The sequence below is a fragment of the Austrofundulus limnaeus genome, unplaced genomic scaffold, assembly GCF_001266775.1.
Source record: "Austrofundulus limnaeus strain Quisiro unplaced genomic scaffold, Austrofundulus_limnaeus-1.0 Scaffold987, whole genome shotgun sequence".
NCBI classification, from domain to species: Eukaryota; Metazoa; Chordata; class Actinopteri; order Cyprinodontiformes; family Rivulidae; genus Austrofundulus; species Austrofundulus limnaeus.
The window spans coordinates 1-25,314 of NW_013953389.1; the positions used below are offsets into that span (position 1 = coordinate 1).

Sequence of the window (25,314 nt, forward strand, 5' to 3'; positions counted from 1 at the left end):
GATTGATTGATTGATTGATTGATTGATTGATTGATTGATTGATTGATTGATTGATTGATTGATTCCCATGGCATTTAGGGGTTGAAATGACAATAAATTATCTTTTAAAACAGCACAGGGTTTATGAGGGGGTCCCTGGAATTTTTTTTCGACCTTGTTTGGGGTCCCCAGACCCAAATGGCTTGAGAATCCCTGACTTAAAAAATACAAGTCTGAATTAGCTCTTAATGCACATCAATATTCAAAAGCTTTACTGTATGCAAATAAAGTTTAAAAATCAGTTAGTTAAAAAAATCAACAAAATAATATTTATATTTCCCACGCTTGAGTGGCCTAATTCTTGTAATTAGCTCACTAATTTAGCTTTCACGCGGATGGCAGGTTGGGTTTGATTAACTACAAGCAGCAGGTGTGAATAATTAAGTTATTTAACCGTGAAAAACACGACCACAGTAATATAACGCGCACACAGAAAGTGACGCTGTCAGCAGTAGGAGGAAAGAGCGCGAGGGAGGAAAGAGAGGGAGGCAGGGAAGAGCTGCGCGTGCGAGGATGCTGCTCCGCGAGCCCGGACGTCGGCTGCTGCTGCAGCTCCTCAGACGCTCCGAGGCGGCAGCGATGGAGACAGGATGAACCTGGCGGGGAGTTTTTCACAGGAAAGAGCCTCTGGGGGTGTCGCTACCCGGTGGTGTCGGGGATGGAGGTATAGAGCGTGTTACCTTTGCTTTGGGTAGCGTTTCTCTTCTTCTACAGCTAACCAGTTAATTTAGCGCTTGTCCGCGCGGTGTTATTTTTCTCCACAGAAAAATGTTGAATTAAAGCCTCGCAACTGTCGCGGAAGATGTCGGCGCGTCGTTGTTTGGTTTTTGTTGGGCAGAAGCGCCTGGATATGTTGTTCCCAAACCTGTGGCCGCCTTCCGCTTCTCCTCAGACGGCGCGATACAGGATTTTAACAATCGATATTCTTCGTGTTTTTGGCGTCTGTTGCGCATGCCCAGTAGTGTTGGATATATAGACTGCTTGCCCCGACGCCACTTCGTTTCTCTGCCCTGGCCGTGATGTAGCAGAGAAAAGAAAAGTGTAGGCAGAGCCAGGAGGGGGGACTGAATAAAGATGTTCCAGGCGAAGTGGGATCCAGGCGACCAAAGGGTTTGACGAGAGATCCTCCGCAGAAGAAGAAGAAGAAGAAGAAGAAGAAGAAGAAGAAGAAAACCCAGACTTGTGCCACAAACTGAATAATGTCAGGGACACCAAATGCGGAGGCTGAAGGAGTAGTCTCCAAAGTGCAAGTGAAAAAGGAGATCAAGACAATCGTGGAGAATTTGGAAAACATCCTGGGAGACCTTAAGGATGTCGCCAAAGAGCTGAAGGAGGTAAATGGTTAGGGAACACATTGTTTTCAAAGTCTGTTCTTTTTTTCTTTATTGATATGATGCTCTCTATATTTTGTTTGTAATGGGAGGCTGACATCCACCTCACTGGCCTGGAGATGGCACACACTCACTCACTCACTTAGTATACACAGATTGTGCTCCTCCTCCCTCCTCCTGCCCACTAATATGTGATCATCTCCAGCATGAAAGACATTTGACACAGGAGGCTGTGGGGTGTGAAATGACAGGGCAGCCTCTACTCACAAACCATGATGAAAGTGAGGAAAAATGTAATTCCAATTAATATTTAATGGACAAGTTGGTTCAACCAGGAATGCGCCTTTGCATTGCATTTCATCATCTAAATGCAGGCTGTTGTTTTTTGCTGAGAACGATCTCTCGCAGACAACAGATATCTCTTTCTCTTTTTGACTCACCTTGTATTTTATATGTTTTAATTAAGGCGGCCGTTCATCAACCCTTCCTTCTGTTGTGGTTGCGACCTCCTGTCGCTCCTGTTGAAGATCAAAACTCTCAGAGCTGTCTGCCCATTTAAAACTCGGTGATGCACAKATGGAGTGTCAGCGGAGGCGCGTGTGTTCATTGGGGGATGTTTGAGAGATCTGAAAAGCAAGTTTTTTTCCTAATCGAGCCTCTCTGTGACGTGTGTTTTATGTAAACGTTGCAGCCACTTCAAATCTGTGGATCTAATCCCAATCACTGAAACTCATTCWGTCACCTTGCTTGGAACAAAAAACAGTCTTACTTGCTCTTATGTTTACATTCCTCTACAGCAGGTATCCGTGCTGCTGTCCTAAACCTTTCACCTTAACATGATAAGCTGTCAGTGTAATGAAATCTTATTGCATAGCTGCTTTCTACATTATGGATGGGTAGTGCACACAGCATCTGTCTCGTCCTGCCTCCTCGCCTCCCTTTTCTACATCTTTTCTTTTTTTCTTTCTTAAAAAATGAGCTTTACGATGCTTATTGCAAACTTGAAATCCAAAACAATATGGGTTATCCTCCTGTGTTGCATCAAACAGTGCAGTTTGACAAACTCCAGTAGTTTGACAGTTAATATGCATTTCTGAAATGCGGGTACGCGTTACATGCAAACAAAGTAATCAGCTGAAACCATCGAAAACCACGTGGAAGCTCGAGTCACGTGACTGACCTTCATTAGGTTAACTGGAGTCTGTAGGTAGACACGTGGTGGAAATGGACAGGTGGAAATAGTGAATTTGCTTTTAAACRCAAAAGAAAGCAGAAAGATGGAGTAAGGCAACTGTTAAGAATAAATATCAAGGATCAATCAGGGTGGTGGAGTCCACAAACAGAGCTTGGCATTCAAACACACGTGGCTCTTGAGAAACTCCGTCTGGACCAGCAGCCATCTTTTTATCTGCATGTTTTCCTCAACAAATCTGAGAGTAAATATGTACAAATACATTGACCTATTTTCAGTCATTTTTCTGTTTCTGCACATAAACAAACGCCTGTGGTAGCTGGCAGCTGTTCTCAAAGTTTTCTTACAAATTATTATTTTAGGATGGCACGAGGAAAGAAAAAAAATCTGTATTGACTGGTCTACATGACATTGTAATGAGTTCAACTTTTTTTCGTCTTCTTCAGCAGTTTACTATCTGTTCAGCAGGGACCAGAGTCAAACCACATCAACAGGGCATCATAATCTGTCTATTGTAATTTTCTTCTCACGGGGCCTCTTTCTTCTCTCTTGTTTTTCTGTTTTTATTATTATTTCTTTGCTCGCAGGAAATTGTATAAAGGATCAGTTATTCTGACACAGCTAACACATTAAATAGAAGCCTCAAGGGGGTGTTACTATCAAAGCCGGTGTTTGGGCCTAAATCCGTTTGAAACGCAGTTATCTGTTAGAACTCACAGAGCCGAGTCTGGACTCTGCTCAGATGCTTGGCACAGCCACCCAAGCTGTGTGGCCTACAGCAGGGGCTGCAGACTGGGATACTGGTATTACCTCGTGTGTGTGTGTGTCCCAACAAATTATCCATTTAAAGACTGCATGGAGAGTTTAGCTCCATGCCTTTCCCGCTCTAGCCTACTCACTCTCTTCTCAGTCTGTATTTTCTTTTTCCAACACTCCGTTTCTTTCCTAAGCTCTTCTGAAGCCAGTGTTTGAGTGTCTCTTATCGTGTTTTGAATTAGGGAGTATTCAAAAACTAAAAATAGGCACATGTGCTGTTGATGGAGTGTATATATTTTTTATTCCTTCTGCTAAGTTTTTTTTGTGTGAATATTATTGTCTGAAAGGCAAAGGGGAATGATAATGTTGTCCATGTTCGTGTGTGTGTGTGTGTGTGTGTGTGTGTGTGTGTGTGTGTGTGTGTGCAAAATATCCCAAACTTTAGCAAAACTCTCAGAAAGTAAACACTGGATATGCATCTATGACTAATTAACTTTTGGAGTCAACCCAAATCAACATGGCCGTCACAGAAAACTAACCTAAAAGACGCAAAAGTGTCTATAATTTTGTCAGTTTTATAAATATTTACCTAAAAGTTGCTGTGGTAGTAACCGAGAATCATCTCCAAGGACTTTGTTAAAAATTTTGCCAATAAGTATTTGGAGTCAGTTCTGTCTGTTAGTAAAATATCTCACAAACCACTGAAATGGATTATGTTTTCAGCTGATTAAATGGCTGCCGCAGTCAACTAACAACATTAGCAAATACAAAAACTGATACATGTCAGTCAGTTTTACAGATATTGTACTAAAATGAGTTGTGGTTGTAAGTGAGAGTCATTCACACCACATAACCCAARTGCAACGCAGAGCTTTCTCTAAAACCTTAGCATTAAGATAAACACATACCTTCATTGACTTCCAGGCTTTTCTCAACAGAAAAGTTTCAGCCATAAAAACTCAGGCATTCTCCGTTTTAGTTATTTTRGACTTTCTGGTTCCTCAATAGTCRAGCAGCAATTAATAAAATGTCCAGKTCTTCAGTTCTGGGCATCAAAGGAAACCAGGAAGGCTCTCTCATCCAAAGGGAATATTTTGGACAGACTTGTTAAAATGGCTGCAGCACACAGGCATCRTATGACTGAATATCAGTTTTAAGTTTCCAGAAGATGTTGGCACCATTATTTAATTTTGTCCACTGCGCTTTCCTTGGACAATGTTCATATGTGTGATTTAAAACWAGCGTCCAGCTACTGTTTGAGCACTCCAATACATATACATACAAAAGAATACGCACTCCTCTTCCAAGTGCCAGGGACATGAGGGTATATATTTAAAACATCGTGTGGTACTTTTACTTGTCTTGGTCTTAGATTGGTGTGCAGAGTATGGATGGATAGATGGATGGATGGAAAAAAATATTCATCATGCCCAGAAGGATTTTATTGTTCCATATGCTTTGTTTTTGCAGGTAGGGTATAATATTTTTGTATGACTAATTTGGTATAAAGTTCCCAGCACCACTTAGTGCCAGCAAATCACATTTCTGCTCAAACGTTCGTAAATAGTTTGTCCGCAAGCTATGAAGACAGAAATGATCTTGCACTCGAATGGTAGAGTATTTCTCCCATCTGTTCCAATAAAACCTGATATAAATTTATGCCGCCCTTTTTAAAGGATCTTCAGCAATTTTTCTGCTCTAAAGTTTTATTCATCAGCCCTCCTCATAATAGTTTTGTGCAATGTAGTGTAAATTATTTAACAGATTTATTCTGCCGTTTTAAGTAGTCTTTCTGTGTGACAGTTTTCCAGTAAGCTAATTGATTTTTTTGTTTTTTATTTTGTCCATTTTAGTGTTTTTTTTCCCTATGCTCCAGTTTTTCATCTAGCACTGGTTTTGTATATTAAACAAATGAGTGCCTTGTTTTTACTAGACAAATTTGAAGGTTCCAAAGTAATTTTGGATGTAATTGTTGCTTTATATCAGTTAATTTACAATTGAGATTCACGATTCTTCCTACAAATTACACCAACCTACTTTCAAAGAAGTTGGGGGTGTTATGTAAAATGCAAATGAAAACCAAATTCAATGATTTCGAGATCTCATAAAACCATATTTTATTCTCAGTGAAACACGGTAAATATCAAATGTTTGAACTAAGTTATCATTTTTGAAAAAAAAGTTAAAGGTCATTTTAATTTTGATGGCAGCAACACATCTCAAAAAAGTTTGGAGAGTGACACTAAAAAGATGTAAAAGTAAATGTATGACTAAGAAACAGCTTGAAGAGCATTTTTAAAACTAACTAGATTAATTGGCAACAGGTCAGTGAAAGSATTGGGTATTAAAAAAACATTTTAGAGGCTGAAACTCTCAGAAGTAAAGACAGACCAAAGTTCACCAGTTTCAAGAATTGTATCTTAAAATAGTTGAGCAACTTTAGAATCCTCAGTGGGAAGACTTCAAATATCTCATCGACTACATTTCATATCTATTTTACACAACATCCCAAGTTTTTCAGGGTTGTGATTGTCAAAATCCAGTTCTTCATATTTGTAGTTGATRTTATATTCTAGAATAATAATATAGAATGTTCCGTTTTAATTTTTTATCTGGAAAAAAAGCATTAAAAGCACAAATTTTCTAAAAAATAATGTAGTTGTTTCATAACACCTTGCACCTTTCTGCTTGATTTCTCCAGCTGCCTACCTGTTTATTTATTCTTTGTTCTTTTTGATCATTGTAGGACAGGTAATGTTTCATCTTCTCATGCCGCACTGTCACCTAGGTTTATTAATCTCGACTCTTCCTCTGCTTGTTGCCAGGTTGTGCATGAGATTGACACCCTGACTGGGGACCTGCAACTGGAAGAGGACGGACTAACGGACAGCTCCAAGACAGACACGCTAAACTCCAGCTCAAGCTCCACCACCACAACCACCACTGCTTCAAGCTTGGAGAAGATGAAGGTTTACCCTGATGACTGCATCTTTAAAACCCAAGTGCCCCTCAGTCCGGTACTTTTCAGCCCTTCTTCAGTCCTGACTGTGCTCAAGAAATCCCACCCRCCCCTGCCACCTCCAAGACTCACTCCGATGAGAGCAGAGGACCACAACATTAAGAATCTGCCTCATCCAACTTTCGTCCTGTCAGGGAATATATCCAAGGCAAATGGGTCTTTGATAAGGAACGGTGGGGTTTTCCCGCTGAAACCAAACAAGGATTTATTCTCATCAACTCCGTGCTTCATTACTGGGGACAGCGAGATTTCCGAATCGGGTCTCGTTCCTACATTGCCAAGACCCATGCCGCTTCTCCGCCACGAGAAAAGCAAATGCCCTAAAGCCCCCAGCAGGGAACCTCGCGAGAGAGTCCGCTTCAGCGAGAAGGTCCAGTATCACGGCTACTGCCCAGACTGTGACCTCCAGTATGATGTAGACGACACTGAACTACACCTACAGGCAGAACTGAGCGACATGAGGCTCAGTCCTGTGCATTGCTGCTCATCCTCCCCGCCTCCTTCCTCTCACGTTCTTTCTCATCAACTGATGTTGGAAAACGGAGGGCTTTCAGTCAGCCACAGTTTCCCACCCACAACAAACACTCCTCCACCTTGTGTGTCTCCCCACACGCCCTCCCGAAAACCCCATAAAACAATCCTGCGTAAATCAACCACCACCACGGTTTGACACCAAGCCCCCACCCTGTTATGTCTTTACTTAAACATTCTTGAATAATTAATAGTGTTTTCTACTCCAGTTGAACTTTGGATTATCCAAACAGAGAGAGGAGGGGCTGGGAAACGGAAAACAAAAGGAGGGAGAAAAGAAGCGCAATGAAGAAAAAAGCATCGCCACGGGCGCTGAGACGTAAACAGCGAGATCAGGAGGAAGCGGTGAGTGTTTGTGCATGTATGATTGTGTTTGTCAGGAAGAGAAAGGGAGGAAGAGCGACTGCGTGTGCGCTCCGATGCACAACTGTGAGTTTGTCCTCATGCAAGTTTATTTGCATTCATGTGGAGACGTGTTTACAGAGCTGTGCATGTGTGTGTCCCTTACAGTCAATAATAAATGACTAAAAAATACACAAAACATTAGGAAAGATGATTGACAACAGCACAACTGTGTATGTGTCACTCTGGAAGCTCTTGATAATGATGAGTCTCAAACTCAGGAACTTGTTTCTTAGAAGAGGCTGTGATTAATTTATGTTCTTCTGGGAACCTGCTTTCCTCAGTCCTCATCCAAAGCCTTAAAGAGCTTCCCATACACTGACACCTGCACACAGTAAAATGGCCATATTTTACAGAAATACAGCGATAAATCAAAGCCATGTTCAGATGGATGTGTTTATATTTTCATGCACRCTTGCCTAAATGCACAGTTAGGTACAAGTGCGTTTCCACTCACTCTTCCTTCATTACCTTCCAGTCTAAGTCCCATTTTGTTGACGTAGASTGAGGCTGTAGGATTGAAGGAGATAATGAAAAGAGAGAGTGGCACTGTGTGCTGGGGAAGAGAGAGAACTGTCTGATGACGCACAGTCTTCTGGATTTGAGGACTGGATGTTTTTACAGCAAATTCTAACAAAAACTTGTATTTTCTTTCTTCCGACCTTAGAAACAGAGCTCCTTTGTTTAGACACTCGTCTCCACCCCTTTGTGAATGCTATGCCACCCCACTGTGGCAGTTATATGAGACTAAAATGAGCAGTAAGCCTATCAGTTCTGCCCTTGAATCAAGATAATACAGCTGAAAAAGTGCTGCACTTTTATGTCCTTAAAGGAATAAAAATCAGCATTTATATCGTTCCATCGCAGCCTACATTCGGAGTTGGTAGTTTCCGCTTTATCAGCTTCTATTAGGAAGCATAATTAATAATGCTTGAGTTTCCAATGTGTGTGAGTAGATAATCATTTTCGAATTGAATGTCAAGGAATTGCGTGTGTGTGTGTGTGTGTGTGTGTGTGCGTGTGCGTGTGCGTGTGCGCGTAGAAGCACATGTCAGCTTGGCAGACTTGGGGAGACAGCATACCCTAGAGTTAGATGAGAATAGTAGCACCTTCCTCAGAGCAATGCCCTTAATTAGCTGCATTAAACAACAGAAGATAACAGCCTGCCTTTGTTCCAAGCTTTGCTTTAACAAAGCTCAGAACTACTGCTGCACRTCTTCTTTCTGATAAACTGAGAGGGAAAGCACAGAAGAGGACGTAAGTAAAGACAGAGGGAAAGGAGCAGCGAGGCAAAGATCTGCAAGGGAGCAGTTATGTAGGCTCAAGGGGTGGGAGGTTTTAAAAACAATACATCTCATATGCACTTTAAATCGCATGTTGGTGCTGGTATTGAGTGGGTGGGAGGCTTGAAGGTTAGGAGTGAGAAAAATCAGGTTTAGAATAACACTCACTGATGACTAAATCTAATGCATGACCTCGCTGGCCTTCCGATCTCAAATCGGCATGCGGATTAGGGATCAGTGGATATTCAGCCATGAGAAAAATGAGAAATTGGATTGGGGTGGTGGGGGGCAGAAAAGAGTGGGGACTGAGCGAGAGAGTGAAAAAAGGGAGTCTGTGATGTGAGGGGTGTTGGTCCTCTTGATGGTCCCTCTGTTAAAAACATTCACTCTATTTATCTTGTATTAGTGGATCCTAATGAGTCTGGCAGCAGCAGCATACACACACATACACATTAGTGCTGAACAGAGTAGATTACAGCCAATACCATTAATATATGCTGTTCTTGGGAACGTTTCCACAGTGGCACTTTGCTAGCAGCTAATGCACTGTTTATTGAACTGAGGGAATTGACAAAAGAAGAAAAACTAACTGTAATTGTATGATTAAAGGTAAAGGTGTCTGCACTTTTCACTTTGGATTGTCCAAATGCTCCTATTACAGCATACAGAAGTATTGCACAGTTTTGTTTTTGCCTGTGACTGTGTTCTGTTAGCAAAATATCTAATGAACCACTGGATTGACTATTAATGAACCATGAACAACATCTCCAACTGATTAACATTTTGGAGTTCAAAGTGGCTGCCACAACTGGTTGACATTTATTTATTCGWTTAKTCATTTCATTTCTTTAAAAAACAACAAAACACAAATCACAAATAAAATGAAAGGCAACGGAAAGAAGAAGAAAAAATCTTATCTGCGCATTTTTTCTCAAAAAAAATAAATTTAAACAATAATGATCTACAAACAAAAACTAAACATTGTCCTACTCTTACCCTAGAGTCATATCTATCTTCTTATCTTAACTAATTTCCCTCTGGGATCAATAAAGCATTTTTGAATTAAAAATGAGTACGAATACATGCTTTTTTGTAATATCTTACAATACTGAATGAGATTGCATAAAACTCAGAAATCTCAGCATCCGTCTAAAATTCAATTAAATTCAAAATTTTTTTCATTTCATTAAAAAATACTATGTACAAAAATTAAAAATAAACCAAAAAAAGGTAGAAGAAGAAGAATAAATCTTATGTCTGCCACTTTTCGACCCGGAATATATTCAAGCGAAACATAATTTACAAAACAATGCTAAATAACATAAATTAAATTAAATTAAAAATAAAAACAATAACATAAAAACATCAACTCAAACAACAAATCAAATAACTAAAAACTCAGCATTCCTTGAAGGAATGAATATTGCTAGCYTATGTTCTTAATRTTATTCACTTTGACTTAAACAGTTCAACCATTTGCGCTTATTAAAAACATATTTTGAGTCATCAGTGGTAAATACCTCCATGACTTACAGTAAATTGGTCCTAATAAACTAAATACCTCTGCTCCAGTGACCATGGCTGTAGGAGGGTTTCAATGTTTTTCTAAAGGCTATCTGAGCTCCAACGCTCCAGGCTTGAGGATAAAGTTGTAATGGGCAGGGTGGAGGTGGATCTTCACCGCCTCCATCATGAGTCAGGCCTGAGTCAACCGCTCTGACCCACTCCCTACAGCTCACTGCTCTAATTCGTAGCCCAGCTCTATCTCTCTGCATCTCTGCTCTGCTCGCGCGCACAGTTCCTTCATTTCTTTCTTCCCTTCTCCTTGGCTGAGGCTTCACTCCCACTCAGCAACATCTGTATGCAGAACAATCTCTTTGTGCACATGCATCTCAATATCCATGTGGGTGAGGTTGCTATTATTAAAAAAAATAGCACTTTGTACAGCAAACACCACTGGAAGCAGTTCAACACTGTATGTATACTGTAATCAGGAAATGTTGCTTGTCTATTCAGAGCCTCATCAGCCTAAAACCGCAAATGAAGTTTATGAAAATACTTTTTTGGTGGTTAAGCCCTGTAAAATTATCAGTATAAATAATCTGTTTACAGTGTTTACTTGAACATCTTATCAAAAGTTAACCTGCTGTTTTCCTAATTACCTCAGAATCTGTCTGATCAGAACGGCTGATTGCTTCAGTTGTAAATGGGCATTAGTTWAATGTGTGGTGGTAGTGCTTCTAGTCCCTGTATTGTCTTCATCAGATTTTTTAACTTGGCAAGCACACAGCGAGTAATAAAACTCAGTAGTAAGAGCAAGAAAGAGAGAGAGATATTTGCCTGAGAATATTAATTAGCAGTTGTTTCTCAGTCTGATTGCTGGTGGCGATCGTCTGCTGAGAGACTTTGTCTATTTGCTCATCCTTGTTCGGCACGCATCGTTTACTTTGATTTTTGTTTGCCTCAATAAGCTACATTTCATTTTAATTACTGAGAATAAAAATGTTACGAGGAAGCATGAAACCCAATAAAACAAATAATTTTTGGCTTTACATGCCAGAGGCCTAACATCTGTAATGGAGACGGTGTTTCGAAGGTTTGTTAGATCACAGAATAAACAGACTCCTTTTTGTTTGTTTTGAGTGGGGCTCCCAGGTTTAATATCATTAAATTTGTGTTCTTATTTAAACATATTTGTGTCCAGACTTTATATGTTGTGTGTCCTGGGTACCCTAGACGCCGGGACTATATATATATAATATAGTAATATATATAATTACTCTCTGTAAACACCAGCTCCTTCAGACACAAATCTGATGCATGCCAGGCCAGAATACTGGCTGATCCTCGGTGCTTCTTTCTCCGCGACTCAGATAAAGTCATGATGTGAGAACGTGAGTGGGCATGTATGTGTGTGTGTGTGTTGCGGAGACGATTGTGCATGGCRTTAAAAGATACATTTTTATGTGTTTGAAGGTAAATCTGCGCAAAAAGACAGTAATTGGGCGCTCATGCAGCCATGTGTGCAAGACAAAATCAAAGGCCTTGATGGTTCAGTGAAACTTAGAAAGATTTGCTAGTGAAGCTCACCTAATTTGAGCTTTTCAYGCCCCTTTGAAATCTGCTAAAACGTCGGGGCCTCAGCTGCTTCGTGTTCTGGAGAGGTAAACAATATCTCGACAACAGGATCAAATTTGTCAGTGCAAAGATAGCCCAGATGGGGTCCTCTTCTCACTACCTTACCACCAGAGTAGGCCAAGAAATGGTAAAAAGAAAAGGCAATTGATGTTTCAGAAAGGAAAGCATTTTTAACTTAACAGGGGAAAATGTGTCAGGCAGTTTAGTCCTGTTCACTTTAAGTGTTGCTAGTGCTTGTGTCTGGGCAATGATACTTTTCATTTTTCCTCTAGAAGCATTTGGAATTGTGACTGGCAAGTGGCCCTCCTCTGTGCAGTCAGACATTAATGCATTTCCTTTTCTCCTCCTCTGCAGGGTCCATTGAGATTCTTGAGCTTCAAGAGGAAGGGAGGCTTGCGCCGTCCGCTAATCGACCCCGGTTGATCAGGGAGGGAGGAGCCAGCGCTGAGCCAAAACATCAGCCTTCTTTTACTGAAAGTGCTAATGGCTTTCACCCACCAGGAGACAATAGTCTGAGCACTAAACAACCTTCAGGCACAGATTTGGGAGTCACTACCAAGCTGAAGGACAGTCACTGTATATAAGATCTAACAGACGACTGTGTTGTGGCRGTGGTGAAATGTTTGTTTTTATAAATGGCTGAATTAAAGATTGGAATTCTGCTGAAACCCAATTATCAAAAGTAACGAGGCGAGTTTAAACGAAGCGGCACCAGATGGGGTGAAATGATGTCAGCCAGGATTTGATTGATGTCTATAAAGACTTTGGGTCTGTGCATACTCAGATGGAAATCAATAGCTCCACTCAACCGATGGAATTTGCCTTTTAAGAATTGTAATTGTGTGTGGATGGCTCTATAGGTCTGCCTGTGAGTCAGAAAAAAATATTGCTKCTCTGCTGGACTGCAGATAAGGAGAAAATAATATTATGTCAGTATGTGCCATATCACCACCACAGACTGCTTTTGTCAAGACCAGTGTTTCTGAAATGAATGATGATGTGGTCACTGATCTGTGTCCACACGTTCGTTGATCATGTCTTTGCTCAACTCTTGTGCCATTCATTCAAGCATCTCTCACAGAATCGGTACAGTGTGGCGTAGCTTAGAGCTTTAAAGAGTTATTGAAGAAGTAATAATTTTCATCAAATTTTATTTGTATACAACTACATGTACATGTTTGATATCAATATATTTCTGGCATTTTTCTACAGAGACTTTAACATTTAAAAAGAGGATATTTTTGATATAATGTTGATGACTGAGAGGTTTTATGAAGAAAATGTTTTTTTTTTTTTTTGCAGGACAAAGTGGAAAGAGTTTATATACACAGAAAAATGTTTGTATGGATAAAATTACCACTGCAAGACACTTTACTGAATGGTGTATTTTGTTAGTAAAGGAAGTAAGATGGAGATGAAAGTGGAGTAAACCAAATATTTGTTCTTTATCAGAAGGGAGACTGAATGAATGCATGGCTGACTCTTCACTTTGTCCTGCTTTCACTGTGTTTTACTATGCATTTCTGTGAAGAGGCTGTCTGTTGGTGCGTTCAGTGTGCAGGGTGCTCTGCTTTCTAAAGCAGATATAGTGCCTTGCAAAAGTATTTATTCCTCTTGGTATTCTTACCATTATGTTGCCTTAACTGGAATTTAAGCAAAAAAAAAAAAAAAAACTTCAGATTAATAAAGTTAAGTGAGGACAAACTTGTTTTGAATCGTTCAAAAATATAAGACTAATGAATAGTGTCTATTTGTTTTTAATAATTTCTGTTGAATGTAACAGAAGGTAACAGACACATTATAAATATACGATATTTATATGCTCAAAGGAGTGGGCAGAAATATACACTCATTAGCTCACTCCTGCATCCTTACTCCCATCGCTTCTTATTCATCAAAGAGGTTATTCTGAATTTCTTACAAAATAATACATCCAACAACTATTACAAAAGTGTGTGTGTGTATATATGTATATATATATATGTATATATATGTGTGTGTGTGTACACACACACACACACACACACACACACACACACACACACACACACACACACACACACACACACCTAAACAATAAAATGATAAAGTGCACTCTAAAGTAGAACCCCGTCGAATGTCATCTTAAGACAATAATACAATGCTCAGTCACATAAATAATAATAGTAAGTTAAAGTAAGAATAATATTACCTATTCAAGTCTGATCTTCATCCATAATAATTGTTTTATATGGTGTTTTAAACTGCTTAATGTTTGGACATTAAACTTGTTCCAAAGCTTTAACCCACCGACAGAAATTCCGAAAACTGTTTTTGGTTTTGATCATCTGATACTGACATAAACCTTTTAGCTCATAAACTCCTCCCCTTCTCTTGAATAGTTTTTGACAATTTTCTAGCAGTTTATTTTTTCTTCTTTTTGCATTATTAGAGCTGTTCGTAATTTGACTGTGTCGATAAGTATTAGCAGTTTTGATTGCATAAACAGTAGGTCAGTATGATCCAGGTACTGAGCCTTGTGTGTTACTCTTATTGCTCTTTTCTTGAAGTTTCTGCAAGAGGTCATGCAGCCCAATACTTTGTGTCACTACTTTGTGCAGTCGTTACAGCAGCAAGTCTCTTCTGGTACACCTCTGTGATCTCGATCCAACCACTGGAATTTCAGTCCAGTCCTCAAGACCAAACAGTTTCATGTCCTTCAGGTTGGATGGGGTCTGCAACAAATTTAAAAAGATTACCAAGAGGAGTGAATATTTTTGCAACACACTGTATATGTGAGATAGTCTTTCTGGTTTTCTCATGCTGTGTTCATCAAGTTAATCCTGCAAACCCTAAAAGAAATCTGACAGCAAATTGATAAAAAGAAAAAAATAGGCGCAATTAATTTTTCAGCTGATGAAAAGTGTCAAATTGGAAGCATGAATCGACAGGTCATGCTGGAAAATAATGAGTTGGAGAAAAACGTTTGCAGGTGAAACTTGAAAGAACTAAAAATAAAGCGTCTCACCGGGCTCAGACTGAAGCGTGTAAACTCCAGCTCTTTCTTCTCAGCGRACACGAACTGAATTCACGCACAGAAAGACGACCGACCGGAATGTCTGGAAAGCTGTCGGTGATGTTTTGTTGTGTGTTCACAAACTTTTTTGGAAATACTTGTGAGAAGTAAACACTTTGCACTCAGTGTTGGTGTTTGTGTCTAGTTTTACACAATAATTTCAGTGTTTTTTTTTTTTTTGCCTGTTTTTGATTTAAGAAACCATGCTCTTGTCCACTAATCTTTCACAATACAGTAGCCTATAAATAGTTCTGAAGAAGGAAACTATAGTAAATGTCATCAACTGCTGCTTCTCTTATTTGAAGATTAACATGATGAGATAGGAAAATGGCAACGCTAGAGGCCACGATGTGCCCTGAAAAGATATTTTGATAAAATCATGCTGGCTTATTGGTCACACAAGCCGCAGCAGTCATACCGAAGGGTGAAGTTACAGAAATGGTGCAGCAACAGCCTAAAGGACAAAAGAAGCCGTTTTAAGAAAGACAATTTCTGAAGTTCAAACACATGAAGTGGAAATGACCTGCAGAGAAAATGTACATATTTAACTCTGCCTTGTTGCCCTTGAGCACATACAACTCCAGGCAGAAGTGTTGTTGGGTTGTACAGCTGTTTTTGCAGAGAATAAGAAGTTGCTCATTCCTAACGAAACTTTACTGTATTTTCTTTAAATATGCAGTTTGAACAAAGTAAAAATACAGTGTTTTAAAAAGCCTATAGTTTAGACAATATGTTGCAAATTGGTGAGAAATAAAAATGACTAAAAAGAAATAAGTAACTTAAAACAAACTCAAAACGTGGAACAACTAGATCAATGTTTTATGGAACTCTATTTTATTATTTTTCATAAAAATCAGCCAGTAAGTCTTTTTTGTCTCATATTATTTTTTTTATCAAAACTGTTGCTTCCACTTGCTGCTTAATCTTTAGATGATAAAAAAGGCTTTCATGTTGATTTATATGTTGCTCATATTCTTCTATCCATTTGAAGATTGAAATGGAAAAAAAATTGGGTTTAAACGGAGAAACATTCTAGATCTACCTATAGTTAATTTAATGAAAGCTAACAAAGCAGGCTTTGTCAGATCTCAGATGGCATTGCAATTTTTAAAATGTTTTTATAGGGTAAAAAATGTCAATGGGGCCCCAAAGCTAGCTCACACACAAGGGCCAAATTAGACTATATCACTTCAAGTCTATGACATAAAACACCCAGGAATTTCATCAATTTATGACAAAATCAGGATAGTTCAGTGAAGCTAAAGACTGGGAAAACCCCGGTTAAATGTTTTAGATTATTCCTGATTCTTCTAAGAAGATGAGGCTGATGTTTCAAGAACCACATTTTTCCAAGGACAAAGAAGAGGTGCGCATGTTTTATTCTACCGCCTATCCGGATAAGAGGTGCTAYCGCAGAAGTGGAATCATGGAGATGACTCCGCCCATGTTAGCTGTTCGCTTGAAACATATCAAGCAGCCCCCTCCTCTTAGTCACGTGATARGAAAAAAGAAAGGAGGAAAAAAGCGATGAAGAAGTCGAAGTAAAATAAACAAACGGGAGATTATAAAGCAGGACAGAAGCAGCTGTATCCGCAGGTATATTCAGTTTGTTCTCACTTTGTTTTTATAGTTTAGGAGTCGAAGCTTCCTGTTGTAAAAAAACAAAAATAAACTCAGTTGAGCTCATGAATACCAGCTGTATGTTTATAAGTGGCTAAAATAGCTCGGTTGGCACGCAGCAGACGCCGAACAAGCTACGCAATTTTAGTGATTTTTTTTTATAACTGTTTGCAGAAATGAGTTCTCGGAAAGTGCTGATGTGTAAAACGCTTGTGACCTACTATCAGCCTGCTGGAGGCTGAATCATTTCACCCAGACGCGATTAGCGAGCAGAGGTGAAGGATAATAAAACAGCTAATCTCAAACGCTGTCTTTATTACAGCTGAAACTGGACGCCGGGGTTGTTATCATTGATGTTAAATGCCTTTAGGTGAGTGAGAGTTGGTGTCTTAATAGTGACCAGGTTTATCTTTTGTTTGAGGAGGTAGAAGAAGGTGAGCGATCCAGATGTCAGCTGGATATGAGATAAACAGGTAAGTAATAACCTTTTTTTTAATTTTATCAAATCACTAACAGCTTTTTACCCAGGCAGGTTGTTGGTGATTAGCAGCACTCAGGTTTCCACAGGATTTGGTAGGTTTGTTTATTTTTAACCCAAGGGAAATTGGATTAGTAGCTCAGTTTAACAAACACCATTTAAAGGTTGGTATGAATATGCTTTTGATTGTGTGTGGCTGCTCAAGTAGAAGTAAAAGCACTGCTTGGCTTCCTTTTTCATTGGGGAGGAGACTAGCAGATGAGGTGAAAAGTCTTTTGGGAAGGTTTTAAGCAGAATCTGATGACTTTATAACACATGACGTTGAAGTCTGGCCATAAAACCCTTGAGTTGTAAAAAACGCTGCAGCAGTACCATACAATCAATTGTTTTGAGCTTTATATCATATATCTGTGGTAGCCATTTAGAGCCGCCTAAACACTTGGAGCTCAGACCCCCCCCCCCAGACAAAAGTTCTGGCCCCACAGAGCACCCCTCCCCCGAAGCATTGTTGTGAAGCCGTGCTGAAGTGGGAGTGTCAGAAACGGTAGAAGGTTCTTAAAGAGACAACATCAAGGCGTTTAAATAGACTATGATGCAAAGTCAAATTTATTTTTTGATATAAACAGTATTTTGGTAACAGTTACTTGATTGTGGTATAGAACTGAAGTATGTGCCCAGAAAATACAAAATACACACACTTTAAAACTTTGAAGCAAAAAAAAAAGCCTGGCCGAAAGAAAAAGCTGCAAATTCTCATGTCATTCATAAGAACTTAAAGCAGGAAACAAAATCACACTTCTGTTTCTCATAACAATGGTTCATTTGACTGATAGTAGGTCAACAATGGCGATGTCCATGGAAGTCAAACAATTTAGATGTATTTGTGCACAGATTTGTTGGGTAAAGTAGGCATATAGATTTTTAAAACAATTATTTTACCACATTTTCTTCCACGTAGTTTTCAGTGGATTCAGTTGAATGTTTTGATTACTGCATCTTATTACTGAAAGCTTTTAAASTGCATTAAAACGGCACAACTTGTTACAGTTCAGGATAATGTTTTATGTTTGTAATCAGTAGCATTGAACTTACACTAGGTCTAACTTTCTCGGTGACATTTTTGATGCTTTCCAGGTAAAACTGTAAGGGGAGAAGATGAAGTTGAACGAGCGCAGCGTGGCGTACTACGCCACCTGTGACACGCCACCGGACAAGACGGGCTTCCTGTTCAAGAAGGGCGAGCGCAACACCGCTTACCACCGGCGCTGGTTCGTCCTCAAGGGCAACATGCTCTTCTACTTTGAGGAGCGGGACAGCCGGGAGCCCATCGGCGTCATCGTTCTTGAGGGGTGCACGGTGGAGCTGTGCGAGTCGGCCGAGGAGTTCGCCTTCGCCATCAAGTTCGACTGCGCCAAGGCGCGGGTGTACAAGATGGCAGCTGAGAACCACGCGGCCATGGAGTCGTGGGTGAAGGCGCTGTCGAGGGCCAGCTTCGACTACATGAGGCTGGTGGTGAAGGAGCTGGAGCGGCAGCTGGAGGAGATCCAGGAGGCTGCAGGAAGCCAGCTGGGCAGGCCCAGGTCTTCCCGAAGAAATCCGACGGCACAATCCAAGTCTGCAGCGTCCTCCTCTTCCTCGTCTTTATCGTCCCTTTCGTCATCGTCGAGCATTCCTTCCATGACGGTCCTCGCTTCTGCCCAGAGGAGCCTCCAGGATGAAGTGCAGCTCTTCCCTGGGAGCTCCAGAGAGAATGGAGTATCATGGAGTAAACCACCTGCCGCCCTGGATAATGGCTTCGCGGAGGGCGGGGCGTCCTGCGTCGCCTGGGAGGGCAGCGCGGACTCTGTGAACGCCTTCAGCTGCGGGGCCGATGGAGCGAGGGCTCCGCCCGTGCCGCCGCGGAGGGTCGGAGCGTCGCTGGAGAGCCCGGTCTCCCCCGGCACCGGCTATTTCTCCAAACTCCACGAGTGGTACGGCAGAGAGGTGGAGGAACTGAGAGCGCAGTGGCTGCAGAGCCAGTAAACTGACAGCAGGTTCACCTCTTTTTCTTTTTTTTCCCACAACTTAACCATTCCTTTCTAATCATTCAGCAGTTCTTACTGAACTTCATCCTCAGGAAGACAAAAACAATTAACTGCAGTCTTATTGTTAAAAAGGCTAATATTTTGAGACCACATCACACTTTGAATGACACTTGTGAATCAATCAGTCTTAAAACTCAACACTATATTTTTTTATAATGTAAAAAAACACAAAACTTGCTCTTTCCACACTTGCTAAGATATTAATAACTATTTAATAACACACTACTCAGTTTCATTGCAGCAGCCCAGCCTCCTGTGATCATATGGAATATTTCACTGATTTAAAAAAATAAATAGTGCCAGTGTTCTGCTTTTCTGCCTCTTTGGCTGCCACGTACAGTTGTGCAATCAATTTGTGGTATTTTAATTAAAGCTGTAAACTGCACATGCAGTTATCTGCTAAGGTCCTAGAGACACACACACAAAAAAACTTAACTAACCCCATCTAAGTGTTTTAATTAAATAAAAGCCAAAAAGTCTCTGTTATGGATTATAGAAGGCAAATCTGCATGACTAAGGTTATTATTACGCGTTATTTGTGCGGTCTGAGCATTTTCATGTACCGGTAGGTGGAAAAATAGTTCAAAACTGATTTTTTAAAATCCAGTCGTATGCATTACATCAGAGAAAAAAACTGCTTTTACAAGTAAGACAATTAGCAGTTGTTTCTTGTGACTTAAAACCAACGTAACCAACGGGGAAATGTCGGAGAAAACTTTTCTGCTGTCTCACCTGGGGGATCTCGTTGATATCAGAGCATCCAGGGACCCCTGGTGATGTCTCGTTTCAAGCAAGATGTCCTTTTATTTTTAGCTGTTGTTCGCCAGCAGCCAGATGATGCTGTGTCCTAAGAGTGCTTGTCACTTGGTTCTTATTTAAATCTCGGATTCCATGAAAGGGAGCATTTTTTAATTTTTTATTTTACACGACTCGACTTGTGCCATTGTAGCGCGTTCATRTATCTCATTTTATGCAATCATTTCAATCCTACCTTTGCATTATTTTTTTTATAACGGTGAATGTTACTAAAGGAGTAAACCTGCAGGTCTGTGCTGTTTTTGAACATCTAATTGGTTTTAGGTTTGAATATTTCCTATTCCCTGTTGGAAAATAACGGTAGCAGTCCTCCCAATTATTTTTTTTACAGATTGGTGGAGCTGATTTCTACGTTTTGTATGTTTTCTTTAGAGCTGTGCACTTGAAGCTGTTACCACACGACTGCATTGATTTTATTTTTTTTAATCTACCATATCGATTTCTAATCCCGCCTCTCTTAACTTTCCTGCCAAAGGCTCATTTCAGTGCAATCACTTTTTGAGAATGACTCAGCAACTTTTAATCAGCGCTATCATGACTGTTATACACTCAACTTGTGCAGCAACGACAGTGAAGAAACTTGTACAGTTTGACTGTTGTTTAAAATATCAGTATTTACACTACTGTTCTTATGAATGATAAAAAAAATCTGAATGTGTTCTTGCTGTTTTCTCTCACATGTCATTGTATTCATTAAGGAAGTTGTGAAAATGTCATTTCAACCCTTTTTCTTAAAAGTACGAAAAGAGAATAGCACAGATAACATTTTTTTAAAATAAATATCATTTTAGTAGCATATTTCAGTGATATAAAGCACATTGARTGAATTATATTGAATAAGCAATAAYGAAATGTTCTACTATGGTACCCAACAATTTATTATTTTTTGTTGTCGTTTGAACCACTCAATAAACACTTTTATATTACAAAGATCTCAGCTTTGTTAGTCTGAACCAGGGTTATCCAACCGATGGACCTGACCTGTGGGTGAGCACAATCAGCTAATTTAAAATACCATATTTATTCATGTAAAATACAATCTCAAATATAATACAATCATTTTTGAGCTTAAAAAGTATAAAAAAATTGAGTCATCAATAACCCRTGTATAATACTACACCCCCACTTTATGGATGATTTTTAGAGTTAAATTTCTAGTATTWTCCATGAATAAATACAGTAATAATATATTTTTAATGCAAAATGCATTTAAAAACTAAAATGACAAAAAAWTTCAGAGCTGGTCCTGATAATGTATGACACAGTTATACAACTCAGTCTGCTTTCTAATGAGGTCACTTAAAAAAAACAGTATTTTAAATTGTAAATTTAATATACTGTACATAATGGCATTAATTGCTGGATGTCTGGCCCTTCAGCTGTTGGCTTTGAATAACTGTGCCCCCCTGAGCAGTTTAATTAAATAAGCCTGGTCTAAAACCAGCAATGTAAATAATGTGACAAATTTATAAAACTGCTATTTTTATTGTTTACCTTGAGCAACTTGCTATTAACACATCAAAATTGTTTAGTTTTTTTAGTAGATTTTAGAAAAAAATACCAGATTGTATAGTTAAAATGTTAATTTAATGAAGTGCTAACCCAGCTAACAAACCACTGATTGATTATGTTTGTTAAATGACTCAGTAGTATCCTTTTATTGCAGCATTTTTACTTACTGCATTACTACTTACAGAAATCAGGACAAGAGAACTGCTGCAGTTAACCTATAAATATTCATTGCCATTCATTTATTTTTTGGTCAAAGTTACAAAGAGACACTTGAGGCCCGGGAGCCACAGCTTGCAGACTCCTGAGAGGCTCTACACAGGTCTGCATTATGCAAACATTACTGATGTAATACAGGTATTTCTCGCCAGGGGTCGCTGTGTAACAGGTTTATATATTTGCCTTGTGACCCCCAGGACTATCAGCGCCTCACACCTGTTGAGACAGGTAGATGTGCTCTGTGTAAACACACAACCCACAAAAACACCCCAAAATAAAATAAATCGTGAGAAAACATTAACCATTGAAGATGTGATATATTTTCCTGATGTTAAAGTGTAGAAAAACTAATTCAAGACATCCCACTGAATGTTTCCTGTTGCTGGAGATGCGACACCCCACAGCCTGAGTGAGCTGACATCTTCTCCAGGCCATCTCCATCTTTTAAAGGAATTAAAGACAGTTCGTCATATTTATTATAATTTTACTTTGCTATTAAACACCGATAATATGATATAACTCTGACAAACCAGTCAGAGACATCGATATTTTACAGTAATTAAAGTACAGGTCTTGTGGCTAAAGTCTGAACAGTTTCTGTGTTTTGCACATTCCGTTCTTCGTGCTTCAGCCAGTGGCAGAAAAAAATTGTGGTAAGTTTACTTCCTCTTTGAGACTTTCAAAATAAAACCAGATTTAAGCCAAGTTAGTCTCAAGCTGTTGAAAATCACATAATTTAATAAAGTTAAATCATCATGGAGAAATTCCTGGTTGCGAATAATTTTACCAGCTCAATGTTTAGATGTTTTCTTTTTTTTATTTCGTGGTTCAACTGACTGGACACGACATGATGTCTTATTTTGAAATATCATAACCGGAAGTATTGTTTTGTGTTTCCGTTAACTTGGCAGAGCTTTTTCTGACTCGCTTGGACGGCGGCACTTTTTTTTTTTTCTTTTTGACAGCGGAAATGAGCAGTAGCCTTTTTTTTCCGCGTCAACTTGGTGGCTGAAAGTTTTCTTTCCTCTTTCTGTTGCGGAGGACCGGGCGCGTGCAGTCACCATGAGAGAGAGAGAAGGCGAAGGGCTAAACTGCACCTTTTCCGCTGAAGTCCACTCTCCACTTCTTCTAGAAGCTACTTTTGTTTAGATGCTTCTCCGCACATTTCCGTTATGCGAAGTCCAACTTGGTGGCTAGTCGTCGTGCCGCGGTGGGTGCCCGTCCGAGATAACGGAGAACGTGAGTATGCTGTGCACACCGTGCCATCTTTTATTCACTTTATTGTCTTAAAATGATGCCACATTTACCAACTTTGCATCTCTATTAACCTCTAAAACATTGCAAAAGGGGTTCAACATCAACCTAAAAGCGACCTTTTTATCCTTGATCGAAAATGTGCTCGTGGACGTTTAAAGGGTCTGCACATCTTTTGGGCTTGCGCAGATGTTTTTTTGCGTAAAAATCAAACATTTTTGCTTAGAATTAGCCTCGTTAAAACCTTTCCTTCCTCACCTCATATTCAGCAAATGGGCCACTATGTTGTAAAGAAAAAAAGACGTGCATTCTGGGGCCAAGCAGGGCTTTGAGGACGTGTTTTTATTAATTGGTGTTTATTAATTAGCGCAAACTATCAGTGGTCACCATGGTGATGACGCAACAGCAAACTCAGGCCACGGTGGCGTGTTTAAAGATACTGTTTGATCACAGTTTTTGTTTACAGGAACACATTTTTATTATTATGGTTTAATTTATTTGTTGTGTGTATGTATGTATGTATGTATGTATGTATGTATGTATGTATGTATGTATGTGTGTGTGTGTGTGTGTGTTTTCCATTTGTGTTTCTTCCTGGCTGTGTATTTTTTATCTTTGTCTGGACCAAGTTCAGCTGTTGTTATGAGCACTTTTACCTTGACCTGTTTACAGAACAGGAGTGAGCTCAGAGCTGCTTTTATAGCTTAAGGCAAAAGTTTAAAAAGTACTTTGCTTCAAATCAGACGTGTGTCTCTCTCTGAATATACTGTATACGCTCCAAAACAGCAGGGTTGTTTCTTTATAAAACAATATGTTGCTACATTTATTAAACAGTTGAAAGTTCCCCCTTACTGCAACTTCAAAACCACACAAACCACTTGAAATTAGCCTCACATGTAACAGCTCAAAGATGACATGTTTCTTACACATCAGTGCATCACGACATGTTTGACTGTGAGGTGAATTGTAGAAATGGTCCTAATTTAAGATTTAGAYTTAGACATGATGTAAAGGTTGATTAAAGATACATGTGCAAGTTTTTTTAACAGTTTTTTTAAACTACTGACGACACGATGACCCAGATGATAGCAATGCTTTTGCGTTTCTATTATTTCTTTTAATTCACTGCGTTCCCAGCAACACGTTTTTCTGCTTGAGACGCTTGCAGCTCCGCCAGAAGAGTTGTTGTTTGTCGCTTTGTAGCATCCTGGTGTCTCTTCCTCTGCACAAATGAGCACAAGGCTGTGGAGGAAACCTACTGAGGGGAGAGTTAATTCGTGAGTTTTTCAAGAAAGGAAGTAAAAAAAATGAGGGGTTCATCTCTTTTAGCTCTGCTTTTAACATGTTAATGGGTTTATGTGCTCGTTAAATGCTAATATTCTTTTATTAAATGGATTATAATATAAATATCAGGGCAACAGTGCTGACTCTAAGGTAAGCCTCACCATCTGGTTGTTATGTCATCGTATTGATTTTAACGTAGACATTTTTAAAGATTCTTAGAAATGTTCAGCCAGCTGAGGTTTTGCATTCTTTCCTTTGACTCATTTAGTTACTACAGCTGTCACACCTTCATTAACTGGAACACAGACAGACAGACGTGCCCTCTGGGTGGGGAAGTAATGCCTGCTAAGGTGAACTTGAGGTTTCTTTTTGTTTTGTTTTAGTTTCAGACAGTTTCAGCATGTGCCAGCCTGTGTAATTTGAAATGTTTTTTTTTTCTTCGTTACTTCCAGTATCCTCCTCTGCTTGAACAGTTCCAAGTAAATCTGATCGTTTTCTGAAAAAAAGGTGCGCAACTTCCCACAAACCCCCCTCTTGATTTCTGATGCTTGAATATTTTTTGGTTCTGTTTTCACTTCTCATTCGCTTCGCGTAGTATCGATGAGAAAAGGGCTCTTGTGCAGAAGTGTGTGGATTTTCCCGTCACACGCCGATGAAGCTCAAAATCGAATCCCTCCAACTTCAGGTGGGAGTGGGCCAAATATAACAATTACTGGGAGAATTAGGGCCTCAGGAAATAACTTGTAAAACTTTTTTTTCTATCAATCACAACTTCATTAGAGATTGCGAGTATTGGGTATCACAACGTTTTTGTCTCAGAAAAAAAGTAGCTTATGTTTGGTTGGTGTCCAAACTTCAGGCAGTGATGCTGTCACAGGCTTAATGAAAAGATGTGAGCAGTCCTGGACTTTCCCTCCGTCTTCTTGTGATTTCTCTGGAAAACAGAGGCGTGATTTCTCAGGGGGTTTATCTATTTTCCAGCCACATAGTTCAATTCTATGCCACAATCAAGTATGTTTACCTTCAGTTGTTATGAAAATGCTGAATGTATCGAAAATAAATTTGACTTAGGCTACGTTCACACTGCAGGTCTTAATGCTCAGTTCCGGTTTTTTGAAAAAATCCGATCTTTTTGTGTGAACGTTCACATTACATTTAAAATGTGACCTTCATCAGACTCCTGTGTGAACGCTACACAGCACTGATGTGACACGCATGCACAGTAAAAGACGTGACGTCTCATCAGCTGGCTTGTTTGTTAACAGAGCTAGCATGGATGCTACATTTTGCATATCGAATCGGAA

The 25,314-nt window shown here is 39.6% G+C and overlaps 3 protein-coding genes across 11 annotated transcripts in view; all 3 read left to right on the forward strand.

The window, feature by feature from the left end:
- Positions 1–143: 143 nt before the first annotated feature.
- prr16 (proline rich 16) lies at positions 144–13,695 on the forward strand. 3 transcript variants are annotated; one of them, XM_014030010.1, is made up of 4 exons: positions 144–703; positions 804–1,373; positions 6,144–7,213; positions 12,046–13,692. In XM_014030010.1, exons 2-3 carry the CDS (start codon positions 1,239–1,241, stop codon positions 7,005–7,007), a joined length of 999 nt encoding a protein of 332 aa, XP_013885464.1. In that variant the 5' UTR covers positions 144–703; positions 804–1,238; the 3' UTR covers positions 7,008–7,213; positions 12,046–13,692. The 3 variants fall into 3 exon arrangements, with proteins under 3 accessions (XP_013885464.1, XP_013885463.1, XP_013885465.1); XM_014030009.1 differs by having other exon boundaries at positions 144–1,373; XM_014030011.1 differs by lacking the exon at positions 804–1,373 and having other exon boundaries at positions 426–703; positions 12,046–13,695.
- A 2,610-nt stretch (positions 13,696–16,305) lies between these two features.
- pheta1 (PH domain containing endocytic trafficking adaptor 1) lies at positions 16,306–20,674 on the forward strand. Of its 5 annotated transcripts, none has more exons than XM_014030013.1 (3): positions 16,306–16,342; positions 16,791–16,839; positions 17,979–20,674. In XM_014030013.1, exon 3 carries the CDS (start codon positions 18,000–18,002, stop codon positions 18,864–18,866), a length of 867 nt encoding a protein of 288 aa, XP_013885467.1. In that variant the 5' UTR covers positions 16,306–16,342; positions 16,791–16,839; positions 17,979–17,999; the 3' UTR covers positions 18,867–20,674. The 5 variants fall into 5 exon arrangements, with proteins under 5 accessions (XP_013885467.1, XP_013885468.1, XP_013885471.1 ...); XM_014030014.1 differs by having other exon boundaries at positions 16,310–16,342; positions 16,788–16,839; XM_014030015.1 differs by lacking the exon at positions 16,306–16,342 and adding an exon at positions 16,349–16,641.
- Positions 20,675–22,413: 1,739 nt separating this feature from the next.
- Positions 22,414–25,314, forward strand: part of sh2b3 (SH2B adaptor protein 3) — a 26,172-nt gene continuing 23,271 nt past the window's right edge. For all 3 annotated transcript variants that reach the window (XM_014030007.1, XM_014030005.1, XM_014030008.1), the window contains exon 1: positions 22,414–22,711. The gene's annotated coding sequence lies outside the window, so the exon portion shown is untranslated. The remainder of the gene's footprint in view (positions 22,712–25,314) is intronic.

What these genes read in the sequence shown, in the direction of transcription:
- pheta1 (XM_014030013.1), top strand. Translation starts at nt 18,000, where the DNA reads ATGAAGTTGAACGAGCGCAGCGTGGCGTACTACGCCACCTGTGACACG.